Source organism: Pagrus major, chromosome 1 (genome assembly GCF_040436345.1).
Source record: "Pagrus major chromosome 1, Pma_NU_1.0".
NCBI lineage: Eukaryota > Metazoa > Chordata > Actinopteri > Spariformes > Sparidae > Pagrus > Pagrus major.
The window spans coordinates 17133920-17153584 of NC_133215.1; the positions used below are offsets into that span (position 1 = coordinate 17133920).

Here is a 19665-nt window from a genome sequence, read left to right on the forward strand (position 1 = left end):
GAGCCTCTGCAGTTAGAGCACCAAGACTTTAGAATGACCTGCATGAGGAGATCAGGGCTGCAAACACAGTCTCATCTTTTGAAAAACCCATGTGTCTAAAATGTCCTTTCAGTGAACTTATCTGCTTTGTTGCTGCATGTTTTACTCACTTATGTGCGCCCACTCCAAGGAGGAGCATAGAGAAATAAACACACAAACCTGTCTGTACACTTCTTCACCACAGGGAGGTGACAGTGGAGCACTACTGTTACATACAGTTAAGTGTTTCATAACTCACCCTTTACCCTCTGCACTTAATCAACTTTTATTATGAAAATATAAACAGATCTCCTTGACTCTTTTTACAAACTGACATTTCCACTACATAATGACACAAAAAAGAAGAAGAAGACAGTGTGAATCCATGAATCCAGTGCTGTGTGCTCCATCTTCTTTCATCAAAGGTCATCGTGCAGAAAGCATCATAAGGAACTCTGTAGAGGGAGACAGAGACGGCAGCAGATCCACTGATAAGGACTTATGACACTCTCATGAAAGGACAGCATGGGATGAAGCCACATCATTATCAGCCCACATCAAATTGTTCTGGGGACGCGCAGCACAGCTCATGGTGTGATGTAATGACAAAATGTTTCCATTATCACCAAGTTAATAAAAAGCTGAAGCGCTGATGGGTTGATGTGTCAAAGAAAAAAAAGGAGGAGGAGGATACAGGAGCAGTTTGGCTGCACATTTAAATATGACAGTTTCATTGTTGTTGTTGAAGCGAGGTAGAGGTTAGGACTGGTTTTCTGGACAGGTAACCACTCAAGTCCTCAATCTAAAAAGGTTAACAACTCCATCTACGCCTGCCAATTTCCAAGATCATTTAATCTCTTCCTGTAATTGTTGGCAGTCATGTTGATTACCACTTGTTTCAGCTCACTGTAGATTCACTTGTCAGTCAGCACAGCTATTGATGTATCCAGTCAATGAAACGTAGCTCCAGATAGCTTGTGGCAGGTTTCACTGAATCCAACCAATCAATCATGTCCCATTGACTTCCTGAAGTACTTTGCTCTAAAAGATGTCTGATTGTAGGTGAGAATTTATTGATTGACTGAGTACTAAAGCTTAATTCCAGATTAACCCACTAACATCTCTTGAGTTACTCCTCGAACCATTCTCCATAAAAAGTAAGTAAACGGAGAGGAGTGGCGGCGCAATCTTAGTCGTACGCACACTCGAGTCGGACCTGACACCTGAGCGATGTTCTCAGTGCTGCCACAGATGCTTGTTTTCTGCCCACATGGCTAAACTGGACAGATATGCTGAAACCATGCCCCCGGGGCTAATTGATGATAATGAGCAGCACCTGCTTATTGATCCCCTCTGAGACTGACGCGCCTGTTCATATGTTCCCAATAACCGAAATTGATTGGACTGCTGAGACAAGACAAACAGGATCACACCTCTAAGCCCTTGCTGTGCCTCATCCCATAATTGCATGAACATGCGTGCGCTGCACATGTGCACATCGACATGCATGTGTGTGTGTGTGTGTTTGTGTGATTGTGTCCCATAGTATTGTTTATTTGCTTCTGAGGTAACACAAGTGGGCTAATGACATACCTGAAAAGTCCTTGAGCTGTCCAAGTGTGTGCTTTTTGTGTTACATGTGACGGGTGCCCAGGCATGTGTATTGATTGGCTTAATGCAGCACTGATTAGATTGGATTGGCCCTTCCAGCCAACCCACCTTGACTTAACCATCTTTCCTTTCCCATCTCACCCTTTCCCCCCCTCATTTCAGACTCATTTTCTCCTTCTGTCTCCTTCATCCTCAACCCACTCCAACTAGATTTAGTGACCCCTCTGCTTTGTCCTCTCTGGATCGCCTTTTCCCTCCTGTACAACAGCAGTTACCAACCTTTTATGTCTGATGAGCTCGAGCAACCCCGTCACCGACCACATACGTCATGTTTCAAAAGTGTTTTTCTAAAGGGATAATAAACTTGATATTACTGTACTCTACCAGATGCCAACAGGGCTGTTATTGTTTTAACCTTTTGTGTGTGTGTGTGTGTGTGTGTGTGTGTGTGTGTGTGTGTGTGTCGTCATCGCATAGTGTTTATTACCTATGCCCAAGGAAGTTATGCTTTTGTCCGTGTCTGTTTGTTTGTTAGTACGTTTGTCAGCAGGATTAAACAAAAACTAATGAGTGGACTTCCACAAAACATGGATGGAGGAAAGGTTGTGGACGAGAAAAGACCGCATTAATGTTTCTCACTTTCTTTAACATTGCAAGAAAGGGCGTTTTTCTATATTTTCATTAATTTTCCCAGGAAATAATGCACAGATCTTGATGGAAAAATTGGATAAAATATTTAGCTGGCTGGCATCTATGAGTGAGTAAAATTTGATGCTGATCCTAATTCAAATCTGGATCTAGTGGATTCAAATATGTTTTATTTGATATTAAAGGTCGACAGATTATGTCAGCACAACAGCCTCCAAACCAAACTGAGTCTGCGTAGTCGCCAAACCCGACCCAAACTCGACAGGCATTCTGTTTTTTTTAAGCCCGAACTTGACTTGAGTCAAACACAGTTTATGTAAGCTGAAGCACTGAGTTTGTGTTACCCTGTCACGCAGTCGTTACCATGGTTACAGCTTGCCTGTTAACCCATGTACAGTGTAGATGACAAAGCAAAAGCATTGTTCTATCCACATAGGTAGGCTGTAGAATATAAAGATATATAAACATACATTTCATATCTATAGTTACGCACGTACTCATACAGGCTGTAACTATTGCTGACGTGACTCAACCCGGACATCATTTCTAAACTTTTGTCCAAGCCTGGCCCGGCTTGTCTCAACTACAGCAGCATCACACCAATTTGTAATCCTATTTATCTCTTCTCTTCCTCCTTAGCACGAATATTTTAATTTGTTTAGTGAAATTGCATTTCATTTCTTTTAGTTCAATTGGAAATTGGCAGTCTAGATCTGTCTACACACCCCTCTGGCAACTGCAGAACCCCCTGGGGTACCTCTGGATGGGAATCACTGCTGAAGCCTTCACCACCCACCGTTCTGTCTCAGTATTTTGTTTTTAATTAATTGTTTTAATGCCCTCTTACACCTTGCCTGGAGTCCACTCCTCTCCCACATGTTTCTCCCCTCAAGTCCCCAGTCGCTCACCATCAAAGTCGATGTTGCCGTCTTTGTTGAGGTCAATGTCAGCGAGGATCTCCTCCAGCTCTCCTTTCTTCAGCTTCTCCCCCAGGAGGGTCTTCATGCCCTCCTTCAGCTCATCCAACGTGATCTTTCCATCACCATCGCAGTCAAACTTCAATGTGCACGGTAAGTGGGGATTAAGGAGGTGATGACATGAACATGTAGTGAATGAAGAGAGACAAAGAAACAGATCATAGGTGACGAGGATGCGAGGTGGTAGAGAGAAGGAATGAACAACGTCACATGTTCTGAGCTAATGGGGAGGTTGGAGAGATCGAATACGGTATGTTATAATGAGTATATGAGGAGAAAAAAAGAGAAATAGAGGGAAAAAGTTAACAAGAGACATATATGACCAGACAGAGAGGTTCAGAGATCATGCCTCGCAAAACCTTATAAGTCACATTTACAGCATGTAATTACAACATGGCTGCATGAGGTCCCTTGTAATCTGAAAACAGCTCGAGTCTGCAGATGGGGCTGTGCTGACTCATGAGGTGTTAGTGCTGAAGTGAGAAAGACTTTTGAAGTGACTATGAGTTGAAAATGTATTCTCATTTGTACAGAGAGCACACTATCCTCCGATGTTGCAGAAGTTTCTGTTCAAAAGCAGTAGCGTTGCGAGCCAATTCATTATTCTCCACAAATGGATTCAAACAACAGTGAATTTCTGGCCTTCCACAGCATGACTCACGACCTTGACGATGACACATGAGTGATGAAAAAACTCCAGATACAATGGCAGAAATGGAGGATGCAGTTAACAGAGCAGATGGCCATGAAATAGCAACATCGCAGATGCTTATTTGTTCTTTTAGCCGTCAAAAAACTACACTATTTGAAAGCAAAATGCCTCTGACACATTGTTTGACACCTCGTTTAACCAGTGGCACCTATGCCAGCCCTGTGGCCTGCAACAGCCAATGAGTGATATCATCAGGAGACCCGCTCCTTGTTCCATCACCTCTCTCCTGAGCCACTTACACGCCAGCCTCTGGATGATTGATGCATCATGTAGATGATTTCAAAGCCATGAATATATAATTGTAATTGGTTTTAAAGTCAAAATGAATAAATAATTCAGTGTGTTCAAACTCTAGACTGGGATAGACAAGATAATTTTACAGACATTTCCAGGAATGTTTTCATACAATTTGCTTCAGGCTACAGCTCAGATTTTGTCACATTTTGAGGTGTACAACTATATGCTGTTTAATAGTTTCATGTAAAAATATTTTACTGGTAAATACAGAATTTAAATATTTATTTGCCATCACATTATTGTCATAAATAAAGATATGTCATAGCATAAAGATAAATTGATAGCATAATGTACACTCCAATATGTTGTCAGTTATAATCATTAAGAGCACATTATCAATGTTGTCTGTTCTGCAGTAGCCATTAAAAACCTATCATGCTGTAATGTATTAAATGGATGGACCCAGGTGTCTGCAACGGTGCTTATGAATAACAAGATCACCTCATTTGTTTTGCTTGGTCAGAGACTATGTCACACCGGGGCCTGGCTTTAGGGGACAATCAATTCGGCACTTGGGTGCCTGCCTCTGTATTGACATCGATGAGAGCAACTTAATAGATATTTCCTCCAGACCAATGAGGCGCAACAAAAATTTCAAACAAAATCGGCAGTGTAATGAGCATGACTTAACAGGTGAGACAAATGGCAGAGTGGCAGGGACGGCGCTTCATAAAAACATCATCAATATAAATATTTTACTCTCCCCTTAAACATTTTTCTTCTGCATTCAGCACCAGCTTCCCTTCTTCCCTCTGACTTGTTTACAAGTATGAGTCATGCACTCTTGGCCCTCTCTAAGGAGAGGTCCTGTTGCACACTTCAAAGTACTGTCATAGTATCAGGCCCCTTTCACTTACTTGAAGTCGGACTTCAGAGTGTCTAGCTGGGGACCTTTTACCTGTTTGAAGGCACAGCGGAGCTCCTTCAGTCCGACCATGTGAGCCGTCTCAGCCAGCATCCTCGGCCCCATTAGCTCACAGAAATCATCAAAGTCTACATGCCCACCCCCTGCAGAAAGACAGGACACAGACACACATGTACAAGTTGACTACCAAGTAGTAACATCTACGACTTCCTGGAGTGTGGATTCATGCATTAAACATGAAGGTGTAAGAGGATATTGGTGTATACTGTAGTCTGTAGTGTAATTATCTACCTAGTAACAGAAGTGACACTTAAACTGGCATTAACTGACGTTTTTGGCCACTTTGGGGTGGAACAAAGCCAAAAGCACAATATTGTCATTTTGTTAAAATAGTAAATTTGCCAGCAGACATTTGCAAATCCAGCTGCCTCGCGAGGTAAACGTTTCAGTCATTTATTCAGGAATTCTCCAGGTGGGTAAATGTACAAAGGTATAAACGTATAAATACAAAATTAATAGACTGTATTCACATGGCGGGCAGTCTCCTCCGACATCATGCTCCGGGTGGGAAGCTTGAGCGTTGTAAGGCTGTGTTCCAGCTCGCAAGTCATATAAATGTAGGTAATCTGACTCATTGTTATCATTCACCACTTCGCCACTGACAAGACAAAATGTATGCTAAAAACCCAGAGGGACATGGACTATATTTCAGGATGAAACAGCATTTGATAACCCGTTAGCTAACGTTAGATAACAGCTAATATTAGCATTCAATGTAATGTCAAATGTAGTTGAGAAAAAGTTACAATATTTCCATCTAAAATAGCACTTTATGGAAATATTCAAAGTTCAAATACTATTACAAGCACTGTAACTCAATTCTTAATTAAGCATTTAATTAAAGGTAGTAGCGCCCTATCTTACCTGACTTAAAACCAAACTGGACTGTGAAAAGTTTACGAATGTCGTCACTGCATGGAGACTACAAAAATGCATCCAGCTACGAATGTGCTCATTATGCTTCCTTCAACCCTGTTAGAACCAGCTTTGTTTTGTTCGATCCCCATGGTAATTATCAAAACAGACTGATACAATGGGGAAGGCTCATGTTATTAGTTGAACAAAAGGCAGGCTTATTTGATAGTGTGGACCAATACGCCCGGCCTGTTTTCATTATCTGGGCTTTAGCGGATGTGAGAGAGTGCCGTGTGGTCATTCTGAGGTTCAGAAAATTGAATCAGGGCTCAGAGTTTCACGACTGCTGAGGATGAAAACCAAACTATGTCAAACTCTGCCCGCATGGAAGGCACTTTTTAATTGTGCTGAATCATGATACTGATGGCTCAAACTGTCAACAGCAGCTGAAGGGTTGTGAAATAAAAGACCATTAACTCTATGATTTTTGAGCTAGCAAACAATTTTCATACTTGCACCAAGGTACGATATCTTTTAGCTAACTGGCTCTACCCTGGTGGAGCAGCAGTCTGTTGGGGTTTCCCGACACAGCCTTGAAGAATTTCTGTGCCTTAAGTGGGTCAGTCTATGATCATGGACTAGAAAAATTCTCCCATAAGTCTTAGGAGATTATTATTATTTTTTAATTGATAGTGCAACGCTAGTTATATTCAAAAAGAGTGAATTTCATGGTATTAATGGCTCTGAAGGTATTACGCCACAGAGATTAATCCAGGAGTTTCTGAAGCTTATTCTTTCTTATGGGTCAAATTAAGGCATCACTGAACAGATGAATTATTCATTTTACACAGTATGAAACATAGCAGAGGATATAAAATGTAATAACCACCACCAAATCCATGTTCTGAATACTTATCTTACAGGTAGGGATATGAAATGTTTTGTAACGATTTGAAGCATCACGTTTCGTTATCTGCTTGTTCCAGCTTAACATTAAAGTCCTAGTGTGTAGAGCTCATAAGTCATATCAGACACATCATTTTCATGGCTGCATGATAGCATCAAGTGATAAAGTCTCAATGAAATATGAGCCATTTTATAAACATCTCCCTGCAGTTCAGCCTGATGTGTTTGGTACTGCTTTTAGGCTCTGTAGACTTAAACAATAGTTGTTTGTGCTTTGTTTTCGCAGTGGTGCACATCAGATGGGGACATTTATGAGATGTTTATCCAAGGTTAATGCAGCAGACACTCTCCAAATCCAGGTTTTCAAGACCATCTAATAATCAGGAGATTATTTACACGTGGGAGTCCAGGTGAGGCTGATTAACTAGCTGGTAGCACAGAAACCAGCTGCACTGTGATCCCTGAGGATCGCAGCGGAGAGACACTGCCTCACTGTATCTGTCATGTAGCTGTTCTGTGGCTAAGCATTTACAGTGTGGACCTGAAGTCTAACGTTTTTCTCATTATTAGTGTTATTATCCTGGGGGCTCAAAGCCTTATAACACGTGAGTGTAAATTGGTCCTATTTCTCAAAGCAGGCACATAACACACTGAAGTCTCTAAGGCAATTAAGATCACTGTTATGAAAAATGTTGTTTGTTACGCACACCTGGTTAAAGGGTTTGTTCTGCCAAATGTAAGAATTAAAAATAAATAAAAAGAATTACTTGTCTACAATGGTGTTTTGCCAGGTTTGGTTATATTTGCCTCCATTTTGATTTATCTGTGGGTGCGTTCCTAAAGTCAAATTCGGAGCGGTATTGGGATATACTGCATGTTTATTCAGAGTACAACTCTCTAAGAGCAGTCAGTGTTTCATTAACAGTTGAAATGGCAGTCAAGGGTTAGGGATAGACAAGAAAACAGATGAAAAGGGGTTATTTAGCTGTCATTTGGCTGTGGCTCAGGGGTAGAGCCAGTGTCTTGTTATTAGAAGGTTGCTGGTTTGATTCCCCTGGTCTGCATGTCGAGGTGTCCTTGGGCACCAAAAAATTGCTCCTGATGTGCTGGTCAGCACCTTGCATGGCAAGTAAAAAGTAACTTAAAGTTCAGCTATAGTGACATTTAGTCATCCCTTTTTGCAGGCTAAAATAATAATGTCTTTTTGAATGTGTAATAGTTGTTTTTTTGTTTTTTGTTTTTTTTCTGAAAGGAAATTAGTCTTTGGGGGAAATGTCTGAAATACTCTGTTTTGTTTGAGTGAGCTGGAGGGGCGGTGGTGTTGGATTAACAACAGCTGTCACACTGAGCTCCCGTTTTTAATATCAGCAGGGGAACAAGAGACAAACTAAACAAAGTTCCCTTGTAGCTTTTAAGTCATGGGCAGAGAGTGTTTTAAAGCAGTGGAGTAGAAGAGTAAGAACCACACCAGCAGCTAAATGGACCCAAGTGACATTTGCAGGTAGGTGTACACCTGCTGTTTAATGTGCTACAGCTGAGGCACTAATTATCTACCTAGCGTGCCAACTGACGTAAGCAGTGCACTTTATGATCGTGTAAGTTCAATAAGGAGCCTAACAGGAAGCTAATGTGATTGTGTAGTCTGTGACTCATTCGTGAAGCATTGTGCTGTACGGCTCAGTGTGTCGCTTCAAAAGCAAGCTATCCATCTACGTAGAAGGGTACTGGAAGGGACTTAATGCAATTCTAGGGGGCGCCATCATGACACAAACAATACAAAATATTCTCTGATATGTCTGCTGTCTTTAGGCTGAGTGTTTCATCCCCTCCTCTTGGTTGGTTTTGAGTCTGTTTCACCTCTTGCAGTCTCTTTCACCTGTTATTACACCCAACTGTGATTTCATGCTGTCAATGTTGTAAAAAAGTACCCAAAAGTCATACTTAAGTAAAAGTTAAGATATCATGTTGAAATATTACTTTGGTACAAGTAAAAGTTACCTATAGGAATAGTACTTGAGTGAAAGTCAAATAAGTGTCAAAAGTACATGTACAAGTATAAAAAGTCACTTTCTGGCAATAAATATATCTAAGTATCAGAAGTACAAGAATGAGGAAATCACAGATATATAATCATGTATTCGTACGGTATATATTGTATCAGCCTGGCCAAACATCGGATCTGATATTCAGCATTTTTCTGGTCATCAGAATCGGGGTTTTTCATAACTGATCGCCGATTAAATAAAGGAATGTAAAAATGTGCTATAGGCTCTGATGCAGTATGCAATCTGCAAAGTACAGAGTAAAAATACAACATATCAGTATAAAGTAACATAAAATGGAAATACTCAAGGAAAGTCCAAGTGCCTCAAAATTCTACTTAAGTACAGCAAGTGAGTAAAAATACTTAGTTATATCCCATCACTGCATGGTGTGCTGACAGTTAGGACAGGGATAAATGCTACACTGTAATGTAGTGTAACAGAACAACAGTCCTCAGTGAACAAACTTAGTAATCTCAGTTAACATCAGCCACCATCAGCCATCGGTTCTCAGCCTGGGGGTTGTGAGTTAATTTCCAAGGATCACCTGATGTGAAGAAAGATATCTTAGACTGGGGAATAGATTTTACATCACATTACCTGTACCAGTGATAGGATTTTTCCTTAAAATACATCTTATTGAGTGCTTGTGAGATTCTGAGGTGATGTTCAGACTAAAACTCAAATACGATCTGTTCGCACTTTTATCTGCAAGTGATTGGATCGAACCTACTGTATCTGCATGGGCTGCTGCGGTAACAACATAGGCATCAGTCACTACGTATGCTGGTGAAGATCCATCATCTCGCTCCCCTAACAATCGCATAGTCAGGTCGCGGAGCAAACAGTTTATTTCAGCGTGACTCTCCACGGACTCTGTGTCATAGCAGCATGGACTCTGCTCAGCCGCTCTGATGCACACCTGTGACTCTGGATTTGATGTTGTTGTTTTGTGTCGCGGTGTGAGTGCCACAAAGGACACTTTGAAATCACTGCCAGACGCTACTGGTCAGACCAAGTAAGGCTGTACCTGTCCTGTAGCCTGAGCAAAGGTACAATTTATAGCATATGAATCAAACTTTTAATTGGAAGGAAAATAAGTGTTTTCTTTCATAAGAAACAGCACACCGCTCAGCTGGTATACACATACACATCTAAAAAATAGTTCTGCATGCTCCACGTGTCTGCATGAGCCCTCCATTGAAGGTTTATGTAAAGTCTTGGCAGACACTCATAGGTTTGTTCAGATTCGCAGGCCTTGCTCTGACACTAGGTAGGTGTTAAATGAACTGGTTCTCCAGGATTATGGCAAAAATCAATACAATGATGATTCACCTTAAGCTTTAAACTCTAACCACACAGATCTATACTTGATCATTCAGAGAAGACAGCAACTGGACAAACACACCCTCATTAAGAGCAGAGAGGAAAGTTAGATCTCAACTAAACACACGCTTCTTCATGCAGACACACTCATACACCCCTGCACCTGCTGTGTGAGGGTCATTAATCAGTCTGCTAAAATGTCTCCAATGTCCCCTACTTCGAAGACAAACATCAGGAAAGAACGTACGCATACGAGTACACGTGTTTGTGCAACACACACACAGGCACATTACTCACACACACCCGCCTCAGAGAGACCCATCAATCACGCGCGCACAGTTTAACCACTGAGGAAGAAATGAAAACCACACAATCAGACAGGTAAATACACACATTTCATCTTGATTTGCTGGATGATCTCGATGAGCTCCATCTCTGTAGGCATGTAGCCCATGGTCCGCATGCAGTCTGCGATGTCTTTGTAATGGATGAAGCCATCCGCGTCGTAGTCAAATTCCTTAAAGGCCTCCTGCAGCTCTGACAGACAGACAAACAAATTACAGCGAAAAACCGTCAAGTAGGGTAACATATTTTGTCCCAAGAGTCAAATACACATACAGGCTGTGTGCACAGATACTGATAGTTACACTCCGAGCAAACTTTTTCTGTAAGTTGGTGACTCAAGTGAGTTATGCTGTTTCAATTGATTTTTCTTTTTAGCTCTGAGTCATTGAAAAACAGTCCAAGGCAGACTGAGAAACCCTCAATCTCATACATGAATCACGAAGAGGAGCGAGCTTAACAGGAGAAAACATCGATGCGATTGATGAAGCTGTGCAATCGACTAGCTATTTATCATGTGTTTGGATCATAATTGCACCAATGACATCTTACCATCTAGCTCTTCTGGCATCAGCTCTCTTTCCTGTGCAGCAGAGAGAGAGAGAGACAGAGAGAGAGAGAAAAAATTTTTTTTTTTTGGAAATAATTACAAGACAGCATCGGAGGACAGGATGTAAAATCAGGGTGGCTTTAAAACAGCAAAATTCTCCGGAGAAATACCCCAGTGATAATCTGTTTTTGACTACCAAATTAGAATAACATGCATATCATGTCAACACTGCCGCATGCTGACAGTGAACCCTAATGGGATTTCACCCAGCGACATGTCTTTCTAATTTGCAAAATGACACACAATGCTGCACACTCGCTGCACGCATGCACACACACACACACGCGCTCTACATCTGCATCATCCCGAGAGAGATGCAGCATAAGCTCAAGTCTGCTTGCATACAAACAAACACCTACGCACGAGTGTGTGACGGTGGGTCGCACAAACGTTGCTCTGACGCAAAGACACAACAGACACATGTGAGCTAAGGCGCGCACGTATAAACCTGCCTGCACAAACACAAGATATATGATTTGCATACAGCCTTGTGTGTGGAACATTCAGTATTCTCTGCCTCGTTTTGACATTTGCCCAGGGCTCGCTCTCTCTTACTCTCCCTCCTTTTCTCTCCCTTTTTTCAAGTGTTTTCAGAGAAGTTGAGGCGAAAGCTTGGAGCTAGGAGCAAAGTCTCCACATCGATAGTCATTAGAAATAATGGATGGCAGTGAAATGTATGTGTGCTAAGGGCTTAAAATAGCAATATGTTAATATATTCCACTGGTTGCAGACAGACAATTTTGATCAAAACACATTATAATTTGGCCATCAGTTGCAGTACTGCACATATGCATATCCTCGGGCGAGATATCTTTGAAACTCACTTGAAATTCTAGTTTAAAGGAGATGAGCTTTGCACGGATCCATCGTACAGTTTATTGGCTGTAAATGTGCTGATATTTTAGCAAAACAAATCACATGCATCAACCCATGAAACACTGCTCAAACTAGCATATTTGAAAACGTGTACTAACTGGACTTTACATGTGTACAAAAGATCTTCAAAAGATCATGAAATGAAGATGCCATTTTAAAAAATCATGCTTGCGCCAACATCATCTCGACTCAGTGTGCAACTCAACACAGGAACTCAATCACATCCACAGGGGGAAGCGGGAAACATGCAGTCTCAGTCATCTTCTTATAGAGCAACTGAGGCTGACATATGGAGATATCGCTCAGCACAAAGAAGACACACGCCTGGAGGATATCTATAAGTTCAGAGAAACAAGACTGACACTCGAGCTTATAACAGCTCTCTTTATTGTGAGCACAAACGTGCACAGATTTGCTGTAGGCTTTTTTTCCCTCACTTTCACGCAGAAAGAAAAAATATCAAGGCTGAACAGAATTCAAACTGAGATAAAGTGGAGGTGGAAGTAACAAATAATATCTATCCATGTACAGAACTGATATCTTTGTTATGTCAGACTTTTATCCCACTGTATTTCACTGTGATTAAGCCCTCTGGAGGGTTTTACTTGCAAAACCTGGAATAAAGCTCTGTTAAGATTGTCATGTTTTCAGTGTGTGATTCTGTAATTTCCTGTTTTATTTTGAAGTTTTGCCCTCATGTGTCGTGTGTTGCTTTTCATTTCCCCCCTTTGTGTAATTTCCTGCCCTCTTTCTGTGTTCACCTGTGTCTTGTTTGTCATGCAGCCCTTGTGTGTGTGTGTATAGTCTGTGTGCTCCCTGATGTGGAGTTCGTCCTGCGTGACTCACCTGAGACGTTCACCTGAGCTTGTTCCTGTGTCTCCTTGTGGTGTGTTCCTGGTTTTTTGTTCCTCATGTTTTTACTGGTTTGAACTTGGCTTTTGGTTGTACTTTGTTTAGCTTTTGTTTTTGGTCTTGGTTTTTTTGGATTCTATATTTTTTGGATTTTTTCAGCTTCTCATTAAAAGCTAATTTTTTTGTTCTTGATCCTGCCTGCCTCCTGGGTGTTTTTGCATTCGGGTCCTCACAAGTTTTGCCAAAACCTGACAAAGATAGTTTGAATGTATCAGCGTGACATCTTAAAGTACTAAGTGTTTTCTTTTTTGATCCTTCAGTCTTTTTAATGCTAATTCCCAACTTGCGTCAATGCTTTCACATTTTCATGTCGGACCTTTTTGCTTTTAATCGAGCGTCTTCATTTCCATGACTTTATTTCTATTTAATCAAATGTTCAACCTTCATTTGTTCTCAAATTTGTTCTCTCTTACTGCTGAAAAATTGAGAGATAAAAAGGCAAATCAGAGCAGCAGTGGAACCGAAATGCAAAGAGAAGTGCAACATTTTCCCCCTAATACACGTTGGCACTCAGGGTGGCTAATACATAAATCATACAAGGTCATCCTGCTCAAGTTTGCAATAGCTTCAGGAAAAGGAGAGGCTTCCATGGTTTATTTGGAAGCCTCTGTGCATGGCAGCCGTTCAAATGATTATTCACTGTGTAATATTGCCAACAGACTCCAAACACAAATGCAATGCCAGGACGCAATTGCATCAAGAGTTATCTCACTGTATGTGAACCCTGCCTCAAACACTGAAACACTTTATTTATATAAACCTCTTAAGTTTTAATATGGTTATTGATGCCACAGAATAAACAAACAAAAAAAAAAACTCTTGTTGCCCAACGCTGCTGTTTACCCTGCACAGGATCCCTTCAGTCTACAAGGGCATATTTAGATAGCAAGGTCAACACATTAATTGGATTTTTTTTTCTCCATCCAGAAAGGATTAGACAGCATGCCATGCAGACTCTCAATTCATCCGTCACAACGAGCCCATTAACAGTTAATTCCATTCTGTCTGGCTGCACATGGCCCATTGAGCAGCCTACCGCTCCGCAATCATGGACACGCATGTGAGGTATGTGGACACTTCACACAAACACATAAGGTCCTCACTCAGATAGAAAAGACACAGCACTATGCACATATACTGCTTATAGACAAGTACCGTCCATTTCTCTTCCGCTGTGGCTCTGACATGTAAATGCATCAATTGTTTTTCCTTTAGCCAGCCCCTTCTTCAGTTGGATCTAATGAGGGCTGACAGTGAACCTTGCTAAGGGGGTTATTAATACTTGTGTTGAGGCAGGGATTAGGACTGCTGCTGGATGGATGGTCTCCCTGCCTCAGCGTCACAGCAGCAACCAAAACAGCGTGTCCTCCATCCTGTAGGCACGACACATACCGCTCTACCTGGCTACTAGTAAATTCAAACCAGGGACCGTCACAGTGAAACAAGACAGATCAGTCATGGCAGGTGAGGTAGTAACTCAGGGAGGGATGTGGAAGTGGAGTCCACAGAAGCCCAAGGTCACTGTGAAATGGTTTTCAATTCCCATAAATTGCTTCATAGCAATGAAACGGTCCCATTAGTTATTAAGGAATCTTGTTATGAAACATCATTAAAATGTTCTTGGGCACACAACTCCCCTCGGCGTAGATTTCTCTGTTATCTTTTACGGTAAAATCCCTTTCTTGTGATGACGGCATTTATGGAAAAGCCTTTGGCTCTGCTTTGTAATAAGGTCTCACCAGGAGGGTCCTATACAGCTCCTCGATTAAAGGGATCTTTTATGAGTTCTGTCTTGTAAAATAATAGCATCATCCCTACAACTGCTACTACTAATAACAATAATACTAGTAATGTCTCCCATAGTACAATAAGAACTAAAAAAAAGGAATAAAACACATATTACGAAGCACAATAAAAATAAAAGAGGAAAAAAGGCGACAGCACAAAAGACCCGGGACCTGACTATTGAGCCTGTTATCGCTATTATACAGCAAAATAAAATCATTTTTTCGTGGAGTGGGGTGCAAATAAAAAGAGGAATAATCCCATAAATACTTCATATTCCACACACTGTTGTCATATCTACCAACTGGACTACAGATCTACATTGTAGCCAGGGGAACATTTACTCGTCTTGGAGTAATTAGATTTTTTTTTCCCAGGGCTTTGATGAGCTAAATGAACAAGACTGTGAAATCATATTTATAAACAACTCATTTGCAGCAGTAAATACATTTTGAAGGAAATGTAATGCCGCATGGATTACTTGGTTTCTATTTTCTATCAACATAATGAGGGAATGTTAATTAATGTATCCATAAAATGTTTACTGAGGACATCTTTCTTTTGTCTTCAGCTAAAACGTCCATCTTGCTATACAATATCTGCTTGCTACAGCATGATTAAAATATTTTATGGTTACGTTTACACTTAATACAGATATTAAAATGTCATTGAAATTGAACTGAAAACAATTTTTCTCTAATATCAGCTATCAAAGTCGTTTTGTAGCCTAATCCTAAACCCTACACCAGACCTAATCAACTGACGGCCCGTGGGCCAGTGTGGCCCTTTAACAACCTCACTCTGCTTTGATCATATTGTTAGTAGGCTAATTAGCACATTCATAAATTATATCAGTTGCTATAAGCACAAAAATCCTCTTAATTCATTAAAAGTTTTAACCCAGGCTAGTTTAGCCGAGGGTATTTACTAGAATCAAACTAACAACCTACTTCTAAGATTAAAAAGGTGCTATGTTTTAACAGTTAATTCAATTGAGAGCCTTTCAGGTCATACGGAGTGAATGTAAAAGTCCAGACTCGAGTCAAAATCCTCCACTTTGTTGACCCTTCACTCTGGAGTTCTAGCCTTTCAATTTTAGTAGAACTTAGATAAACTACTTACAATTAATGTCCATTTTCAACCAATCATTTTAATGGATATTTGCCACTTAGGGTTCTGTCCTTGAAAGAGCAGACTTTTTTAAGTCAGTCTCATTAGAATCTGGATCCGATCCACGTCCAATTCCTTCATACAAAGACACAAACCATGTTGCCAAAGTCTACTTCTGTCTCCTCAACACTTAAAAATACCACGTTCTTTAGTTGTTGTGAAAGACAACACTCATAATCTTGAACCTACAGAGCGCACAAACAAATCACTATATCATATACAGTTGACTGTATAAGGGTCTCCATATAAATCAACTTCTGTTTTTAGCAGAAATGGTGAAGGTGCCATTGAGCTGGATCATTTGTTGGCTCATTTCCAGTTGTCAGTAGTCCAAATACTCAGTGATGCCCTACAGCAAACTGGGATCAGGGTATCAGGCGAGAACAGAGCCAAAGTTTAACTTGAACACAACCATGGTGTTAATGGATGCCAGCCCAGTGTCCAGGCAGTATATCAGCAGTGAAAATATTCTTTGTTGTTTTTTTTTCTCTCTAGCTTTTGAGGATGATGTAACAGCCGACAGTCCTGATCAGATGTTTTTTTCATTTGAATGAATAGAGGTGGGTAATGATATTGACTCTCCATAGTCATTTCGCCTCGATTCTGTATCAGCAGTTAACGGTTAGCAAACAGGGTGTTGGTTTTCAGACAGTCATCGCTCACTGCAAACAGCTACAACCAGTGTTTATATTTTCGATCGATAGTTACCACTTAAAAACAGCTGAACAAACGGATCCATTTTCCCACTCCATTCTGTGTAACTTTAAAGTCAATGTCGTTTCTTTCTGCTGTGACGCAATCTATAAAACTCCAGTCTATTGACTTTTTTTTGCCACTCTCTCCAAACTATCTCTCTAACAGCCTCATGGCCTGTGGAGAGCCAAATGTACAAAATTAAGTAGATAAATAATCATATCTATGAATACAGACAAAACCAATGATATAGCCATAACATTGTGAAATAACGCAAGTTAAGTTACCTCATTTTTATAAATGTAACTTATTCCTGTTTCTTTTCACAATAACATCGTATTGGCGGTCATTTGTCCTGAGTGAACTGACAGCCACTCACAGAACTGGACCTGTTTGCCATGATTGTAACTGACTCTCCCCTTTTTCAAGCATCATTTTGTGTGTGAGTCATAATTACTACTGCTGCTAGTGGGCCTTGTCTAAGCTCCCAGAAGCCAATTTAACATATAATAGTGGCCAAACCATGTAATTACAACGTCACATGACGCACTCACCCCCAAAAAGACTTTTTGTGTGTGTGTCACAACCCCTGCAAAATGACTCCTTTCATTATCATGATTTTATCAATTTTGTTTGAGTTTCCAAGTTGACATTTAGACAGTTGAGAAGAGCCACATGATTAAAAAATTTCATCCCCATTCAAGTTAGCGGATGGCTAAAGTGGACGTTTGCTGGCTTGGTTGTTGCGCACATGCTCTATAGGCTCCAAAATGCTAAACCACTGTGGAAGAGTTGGGTAGTTTATACTCAAAAGGCAAACTTATTGGCTTCATATGCCACCGTGCGTATGCCCCCCGACGCAGCATCCATTTCCCAGTAGATCTCCAAGGCTTTGTCCAGCCCGTTCTCACTCCCCACATGTCAAACACAGTAGCTTGGTCAGTGGGCAAATGCTTCAAACTACTGTATGTTGCTAGGAACCCATTTAGTGTCATTTCTGACGGTGCCCCTTTGAACAAAAAGTCCAGAACAGCGGGTGGTAGGGGTGGTCAGGAATAGGACTTCCACTCACGCAAGAGGGGTAAGTAGAGTGTCACGGTTTGAAGCTTAAGGCTTAAAGGATTTGTCACTTGAACCTGAGTCATTTCATGGCACTTGCCGAACAGGAACAGGTAGATGAGTCAGATGATGTTGAGGCAGGATGTTGATGATGATGTTGAGAGCACTGGGATTTGATGTGTATTGGTCTTGCAAGCAGTTTCTGCATCATCAGTTTAATTAACACAACTGAATAATTAGCTAGCACACCTGCTACTTATTAGATCCTGTTCCCTGAAACCTGCTCCTGATGAAGGTTTCTTAATATAAACAGGAAACTTGAAACTGTATTGGTGTAACCTAGGCTCTAGCAGTATGAATGTTAATGTGCTGTTCAACTGACCTGTCCAAAGAGCTTATTGAGGTAGGAGATGTAGGCAGCGGCCACCGCTGAGCTGTTGCTGAGGCTCCTTTTACTGTTGCGACGACTCTCCTCACCAGAGCCCTTCTCCTGGGACGAAGGCGACTTTGAGCTGTAAAGTGAGCATTTGCGTGCCAAGTGTTGAGAGCTGTCATCATAAAAACCACGCCTATACTACCCCCTCCTGACTCACTTAAAGAAACAAATTGAAGTGCCTTTTGGGTGATTACAAGAGAAATTACTGAAAAAACGTCAGCAGTTCAGCTGACATCAGTGGTTATGTCAGTCACCTGAAACAAAGAGGACGTGTTTCTAAGGAGAAGTTTGAAATTCTGAAAGCTTGATTTGCAGCTGATGTACGAATCGATGGCACTAATTGGGTGCACGAATCTACACAACCCACTCCCCTTGTCGTAATCAATGTTGATTAGAAACAGAGAATGATAATAACCAGAATTTCTTGGAGAGGCTGAGCTGAAGGGCCTTGCTTTTGAATCTCGTCGCTGGCGATCTGCCAGCTGGTGCACCCCTCCCTCCTCGTGGAGACATGCTAGGAGATAAAGAAGCCTTAATCAATTCAAAGTGCACTTGATGTCTCAAAATTAATATTAATACATTCTAAAAAAAAAAAAGAAAAAGAAATCTCATAACAACACTGATCTTTGTGGCTTGACACATGAATGGACCCTCCTGCTGAGGAAGTTAAGATGGATTCAGAATCTAATTTTTGGACATTTCACAGACTGTTTTACCCTAAAAATCCTTCCAAAGCAGTCAATGTTATCTCTTCTGTGTATATATCTTAGTAAGTACAGATCTAAAGCTCTTTTCGTTAGATTTCACTGACCTGGCAGCAGAGGATGGTCTACTTTCTGGTCCTCCCTTTGCACTTTTCAAAGACATCCTGTACAGAAGAGAGAGATAAATGTGGACAGTGATGTGAGCGTGGGGGAAAGTACAAGAAATGTCCTCAGAGAAAAGTCATATTCCAAAAGGCTAAATATGCACGGAGAAAAACAACTTGATAGTCATCATTATTAAAGCTGCATTAATTAATTTAACACCTCATGAAGTTGTTATGAAGTCACAAATGTGTGAGCAAACATTTTCATATTTACACACCAATCAGACAATGAGAATCATTAACATTCATCTGCAGTCATGTTTCTGGAAACCCGTCCAGTATTCACTCTCCTTTTAACTGCATTTTGCTCTCCATCAACTCCTGAGGAAAATGTCTGGCTTTTTCATTTGGTAAATCCTCCACAGTGTTCACCAGGTTTGAATCTGCCAGTCAGAGCATTTTCGCTTAAAACAGCTACCTGCTGCCAGTTATGTAGTGAAGACCACCTAAACTGAGACCAAGTCATGACCAAGACCAGAGTGCAGTTGTGCTCTTGACTGGTAAATTCCAGAGTCCTCTTTATCTGAGACCGAGACAGGACAGAGTAGAAACATGGCTGAGTCCTAGACGTGAATGAGACCTTTAAAAAGTGGTCTT

The 19665-nt window shown here is 40.9% G+C and overlaps 1 protein-coding gene across 1 annotated transcript; it reads right to left on the reverse strand.

Moving 5' to 3' along the window:
* Positions 1-444: 444 nt before the first annotated feature.
* Positions 445-19067, reverse strand: cabp4 (calcium binding protein 4). The gene is made up of 7 exons (XM_073464811.1): positions 19012-19067; positions 18147-18276; positions 11212-11242; positions 10711-10854; positions 5162-5271; positions 3186-3333; positions 445-473 (listed from the first exon to the last, which is right to left on the reverse strand). Exons 1-7 carry the CDS (start codon positions 19065-19067, stop codon positions 445-447), a joined length of 648 nt encoding a protein of 215 aa, XP_073320912.1.
* Positions 19068-19665: the final 598 nt, after the last annotated feature.

Coding starts and splice junctions, on each gene's coding strand:
- cabp4 (XM_073464811.1), bottom strand. CDS start 19,067: ATGTCTTTGAAAAGTGCAAAGGGAGGACCAGAAAGTAGACCATCCTCT. Junction 3,334..5,161: donor TCCGCTGTGCCTTCAAACAG/GTAAAAGGTCCC, acceptor TGCACATTGAAG/TTTGACTGCGATGGTGATGG. Junction 474..3,185: donor CGGCAACATCGACTTTGATG/GTGAGCGACTGG, acceptor CTCCCTCTACAG/AGTTCCTTATGATGCTTTCT.